Source organism: Chondrus crispus, genomic scaffold (genome assembly GCF_000350225.1).
Source record: "Chondrus crispus Stackhouse genomic scaffold, scaffold_824, whole genome shotgun sequence".
Classification (NCBI taxonomy): domain Eukaryota; phylum Rhodophyta; class Florideophyceae; order Gigartinales; family Gigartinaceae; genus Chondrus; species Chondrus crispus.
The window spans coordinates 1-4,790 of record NW_005178857.1 but is presented as its reverse complement, the minus strand read 5'-3'; the positions used below and the strand labels follow the sequence as shown (position 1 = coordinate 4,790).

The 4,790-nt window shown below is 53.0% G+C and overlaps 2 protein-coding genes; both read left to right on the top strand.

Moving 5' to 3' along the window:
* Window positions 1–188: 188 nt before the first annotated feature.
* On the top strand, window positions 189–4,068 carry CHC_T00001010001 (hypothetical protein; the record flags this gene model as incomplete). XM_005712083.1 is given in 3 exon segments in its annotated part: window positions 189–3,780; window positions 3,895–3,926; window positions 3,927–4,068. Coding segments are annotated over 2 exon segments (3,624 nt in total), but the record flags the coding sequence as incomplete, so codon positions are not given.
* A 428-nt stretch (window positions 4,069–4,496) lies between these two features.
* Window positions 4,497–4,740, top strand: CHC_T00001009001 (hypothetical protein). XM_005712082.1 is given in 2 exon segments: window positions 4,497–4,730; window positions 4,731–4,740. The coding sequence occupies 1 exon segment, from the start codon at window positions 4,497–4,499 to the stop codon at window positions 4,728–4,730; it is 234 nt and encodes a 77-aa protein (XP_005712139.1). The 3' UTR covers window positions 4,731–4,740.
* The last annotated feature ends 50 nt before the right edge of the window (window positions 4,741–4,790 follow it).

Genomic DNA, 4,790 nt, shown 5'->3' with positions numbered 1-4,790 from the left:
GAGAAGGCATGGTCGGGGGAGAAGGCATAGCCGGGAGTAAAGTCATGTCAAGACTGAGAGAAATTGCGGATGTGGAGAACAGCAGCCGTACAGCGTTCACAGCGCGAGAGTGGGGCGTGGTGGAGGGAAGCGAAGAAATCCAATTTTCGACAAAGGAAGATGCTTCCTCTCTGGAAATCTTGCTAAAGTCTGCTGACATACAACGTGAAGAGGTTGAGGGCCTGGGGGATCAAACGGATAGGATACTGAGGTTTTGCGGTGGGCTTCCGCTTGCGCTGTCCGTGGTTGGCAGAGCGATTGCGAGACATCGTGAGATTGCGAAAGAACTTTGTCTGAAAAATGTGCTTGATGAGTACTTGGAGTGTCTGGAAGATACATCGTCAATACTATTGGACGAAAGAGCGGATGGGACGTACCTATACGAGAACCTGTCAATGGCGTTTGAAGTTTCGCTGTGCATGATGGATCGAAAGAAGACCAGAGGAGATGGGCAGTTGATGTCCTACGCCGAGATGTACGAGTCGCTGGTGGTCATTCGGCGCCAAGGATGGTTGCCGTTGAGTGTGCTCTGTTTGTTATGGAGACGGAAAGGAAAAGCTCAGGCATTGAAAGTGCTGCACGAATTCGTGGAGGCCAGTCTAGTTGAACGAAAGGATGGAGTGTCAAGTGGTCGCAAGATCGCCGGAGTCAGGTTGCACGATTTGCAGCTCGATTACGTGCAACAGAGATGTGGGAATGGGGGAGAGAAGAGGTGGCATGAAAAGCTTGTGCAAGAATGGCAATGGAACGAGAGTGAGAACAGGCAAGAAGCGCCGCCGTGGGTTTGCGGGAGAGGGTGGAAGAAGGATATGGTGGAGGACGAGTATTTCCGACACAACTTGTGCCGCCATCTCAAGGGGGCGCAGCTGGGCGAGGATTTGTGGGATGTTTTGAGTGATGCCAGGTGGGTGGCAGAGAAGTTAACTCGGGCAGAGGGGCTAAATCTTCAAGAGGATTTCAAGATTTTGACGGACGTAGCCGGGGAAGACGGAGAACGGTGCGAAGCGGGAGGCAGGCTGTGGTCGTTGCAGAAGATTGCTAGACAGGCGAGGCTGAGTGCGTCCTTTGTTCGTCGAAGTTCGAGAGAGGTATGGTTTCAGCTGTACGATGGTCTGTTGAGATTCAGGAACGAGTCGGAAGTAATTGGAGAGTTCTTACGCAGGATAGAGGAAGTTGCGGAGAAGCCGTGGTTGAAGTCGCTTACACCTGGCTTGAACGTATCAGGCGCGGTGCAACACATATTTCCGGACCAGGGGAGGGTGGTGGGAATGTCGGGATGCGCAGCTAAGAACGAAGTGATCGCTTGGGGGGATGATGAGAAGCATCTGTTTCGTCGGACATTCCGGGACGGGGAAATGAAAGAAAACGAGTTGTTTGAAGTGGCATGGGGTGTGAGCAGGTTTTGGTCGGAGAACGGAAAGTATGTAGCGGTAGTACAGGCAGATAGAACAAGCGTGCAGGTGTGGGATATGCATACAGGAGCTACAGCAAAGCGAGTCGGACAGGAAGTGGATGTAGGGCACCTGGGCCGTTGCACTTTTGACTTGACGGGGGATGGAAAGCGAGTAGCGTTTGGGAGAGAAGATGGTGTGGTTGTGTTGTGGGATGTTGAGAGAGGTGTGAAGATCAAGGAGGCAGCGAATATGCGGGGTCATGTTGTCAAGAAAGTATCGCTTTCACCGGGCGGGAAACGGTTGGCGTGCACAGGAGAATGCGGCTTAAACGCGTCACGGTTGGCGTGCACAGGAGAATGCGGCTCAAACGGGTCAATTTTGATACTGTGTGCAGAGACAGGGGAGATGGTTCGGGTGATCCGGGTGATTGGCGTGCCGAGTATTCGACTAGTCGATTGGACGGTTGATTGGACCAAGTGGTTGATTTCGTGGTCGAACAATGGAAAGCGGGTCGCGTGCGTGTTCCAGAACTCACTATCTGAAGCAAGATTGTGGATCTTTGACGGGGAGACTGGTAGGAGTATCGCGGAAAGCGCGCCTTTGGAAGAAGACGTTTGCTGTCTTTCATGGTCGGAGGACGGGACGCGGTTGTGCTGTGGCGAGGTATGTCGTTGCGAGTCCGGTAGCGGGCAGGGTGTGGTGTCGGTATGGGACGGACGCTCGGGGAAGAGAATATCGAAATTTGATGATTTTTGGGCAAGGGCAATATCTCTGTCCGGGGATGGGAGATGGTTGGCTGCTTCCATTGGCGGCGGGAAGGTTTCTGTGAGGGACACAGAGACCGGGGCAGAAGTACGGCGGCACATGGCGCCACACGGGCCGAACGTCTTGGGCTGGCTAGAAGATGGAAAGCGGATGTTTTCTGCGGATGGGATTTTCAATATTGTCATTTGGAGGTGGGATAATCTGGAGAGGTTGCAGGAGGAAGAGGAAGTCGACAAGGTCAACGAGAATTGTCGAGGATCCACGGCTGTTGCGTGGTCAAGCGATGACATATGTGCTACTGTGGTTGGAGACGGAGACGTAGTGATGTACGATGTGAAGACGGGGAAGAAGATGTGGGGGGATGCTGAGACACACGTAAGCCGTGTGCATTGTCTGGAGATGTCTAGAGATAGCAAGCGGGTGTTTACGGCAGCAAGAGATGGAACGTTTGCGATGTGGGACAGCAAGACGGGCGACAAGTTGTGGGAAGGCGGGGAGGCCTGGGCCAAGGATGGTTACCCAAAAGCAGAAGCATGTTGGTCCAATGATGGGACGAGGGTGTTCGTGTCGTTTAGAAGGGGGATGGGGTTGTGGGACGGGAAGACTGGGAACAAGTTATGGGAGAGAATCGGCTACATGCACATCGGGTGCATGGCGTGGGCTGGAAACGACACGAAGATCGCGCTTGGCGGTAGCAATAACGACGGCAGGGTCGTGCTGTTAAGCGCCAGAACGGGAGAGGCGATCAGGGTGGCATGTGGACATACAGATGGCAGGGTCGTGCTGCGGGGCGCCAAGACAGGAGAGACGATGGGCGATGCCCCCGAACGTGTCCCAGATTCGGTCGGCCTGAAATGGGCTGCGGACCAAGGTCTGCTTGAGTTGTATTCAGACGAATTTGCAGACGAAGTTCACATAGATTGGTTCAACTTTGTGAAGCGGCCCGGGAGAGAAGGTGAAGAAGGTGTGCGGGCTTCGTTCTCTGTTGAGCGGGCTCCGTTCTCTGTTCGGCGGGCTCCGTTCTCTGTTGGGGCTCTGTTCTCCCCTTATGATACTCTTTCTCGCTCTTTTGCTTCGGTGAAGTGGTCTCCAGATGACAAGTGGATCGCGTCAACTGGATATGTTGAAATTGATGAAAATGGGAAACCAAGCAGAGTCGGAGTTATGATCTGGAATTGGGAGACAGGTGTAACATATCGGTACCAGCTCTATGAGTATGGTTTACCACGCTATCCGCTGGAATGGTCTGACGACGGACGACGCGTAGCCCTTGGAATTGGAAAAGGGCTTGCGATATGGGATATTGAGACAGGGGTGATGTTAAGGTATAGCACAAACAGTGAACATCTAAGGCAGATTGCTTGGTTCCGGGACGGGTCGCGAATGGCGACGGTGGGTGGAGGAACGTTACGAATCCTGTCCGTGACGAGTCAAAGCGCTGTCTGCGAAAAGCAATATGATGATGTTGGGTATCTCAAAGAGAGCGATCTGCGCCAGTTCATCGATACGAATGAGGGCAAACTCACGGCGGCGGATCTAGAGAGGAAACTGGAGAGGAAACTGAGGATTCGGCAAAAGCATGGTGAAGATGGAGTGCTCTACAAGACAGGAGATGACGAAATCCGCCTAGCAACCGTTGCGGGATATCGTTGGTACTGTTCTACTTCAGGTCGGCACATTGCGATCCAGGTAGAAGCAAAACTGTACTTTTACGAGCTCGTGCAGTAGTGTGATTGTGAGTGTGTGAATAACCACTGGGCAAAAGGGGATGTCCCGGCCAGGACAGGACAGGAGGGGTTGTACCCATGGTATATGTAGTAAGGGATGATGTGCCAGGAGAAATTTGTATGTATTCGATGTTGTTTCTAATTACCCGACGCCTCGATGCCCTCTCCGCAAAAAAAGTAGCCGGTACATCTTTTCTATGTGTCGCGCGCAGTTGCGTCAGTGTGCGGGGAATAGTGTCGTCCAACGTAGAGACTGCGCGTAGCGAGACCAGCAAACAAAACTGGAGGCGGAACAGGCACATACGATATCAGTCGTTGTAGTATGAAGTTCAAGATATGCACGGCGGATTTGCGGTGGTTTTCGCTTTGTCAGGTATTAGAAACTTCGTTTCCGCCAGGAAACGAAACCTTGACGACGGTCGAAACCTTGACGACGGTGTTGACGGCGGTGTTAGCGTTGAGGTTGACGGCACGTGTAGCGTCGAAGACGGGCGGTCGTCGGGAGGCTGTGGCTTGTTGGTAGTGGTGGGGGGAGCATGATAGAGTATGAAGAGGTTGTGTGTTGTGTGAAATGGAGGTTTTGCCTTGTTTGGACACGGGCAACTGCTCGTGCACGGACACTCACACATGTAAGTGTGTTGAGTGTCCCTGTTCCAACCATCTCTTAAGAGATGGTTGGAAACAGGGAGGAAGAAGACAGGGGTACGGGATACCGCCGTGGCTATCCGATCAGCACTTGTTTGTGGTTACACCGTCAAGTAGACCGAGGCCAGGCACTCTTCCTTGTGCTCGGTGGGATGGCTAGAGACGACATTGTTTCCTGCCGCGGCCATTCTTGCTCGCCGGACATTCTCACTCACCGGAG

Bases quoted from the DNA above. Each gene is read 5' to 3' on its own strand.
- CHC_T00001009001 (XM_005712082.1), top strand. From the start codon at position 4,497: ATGGAGGTTTTGCCTTGTTTGGACACGGGCAACTGCTCGTGCACGGAC.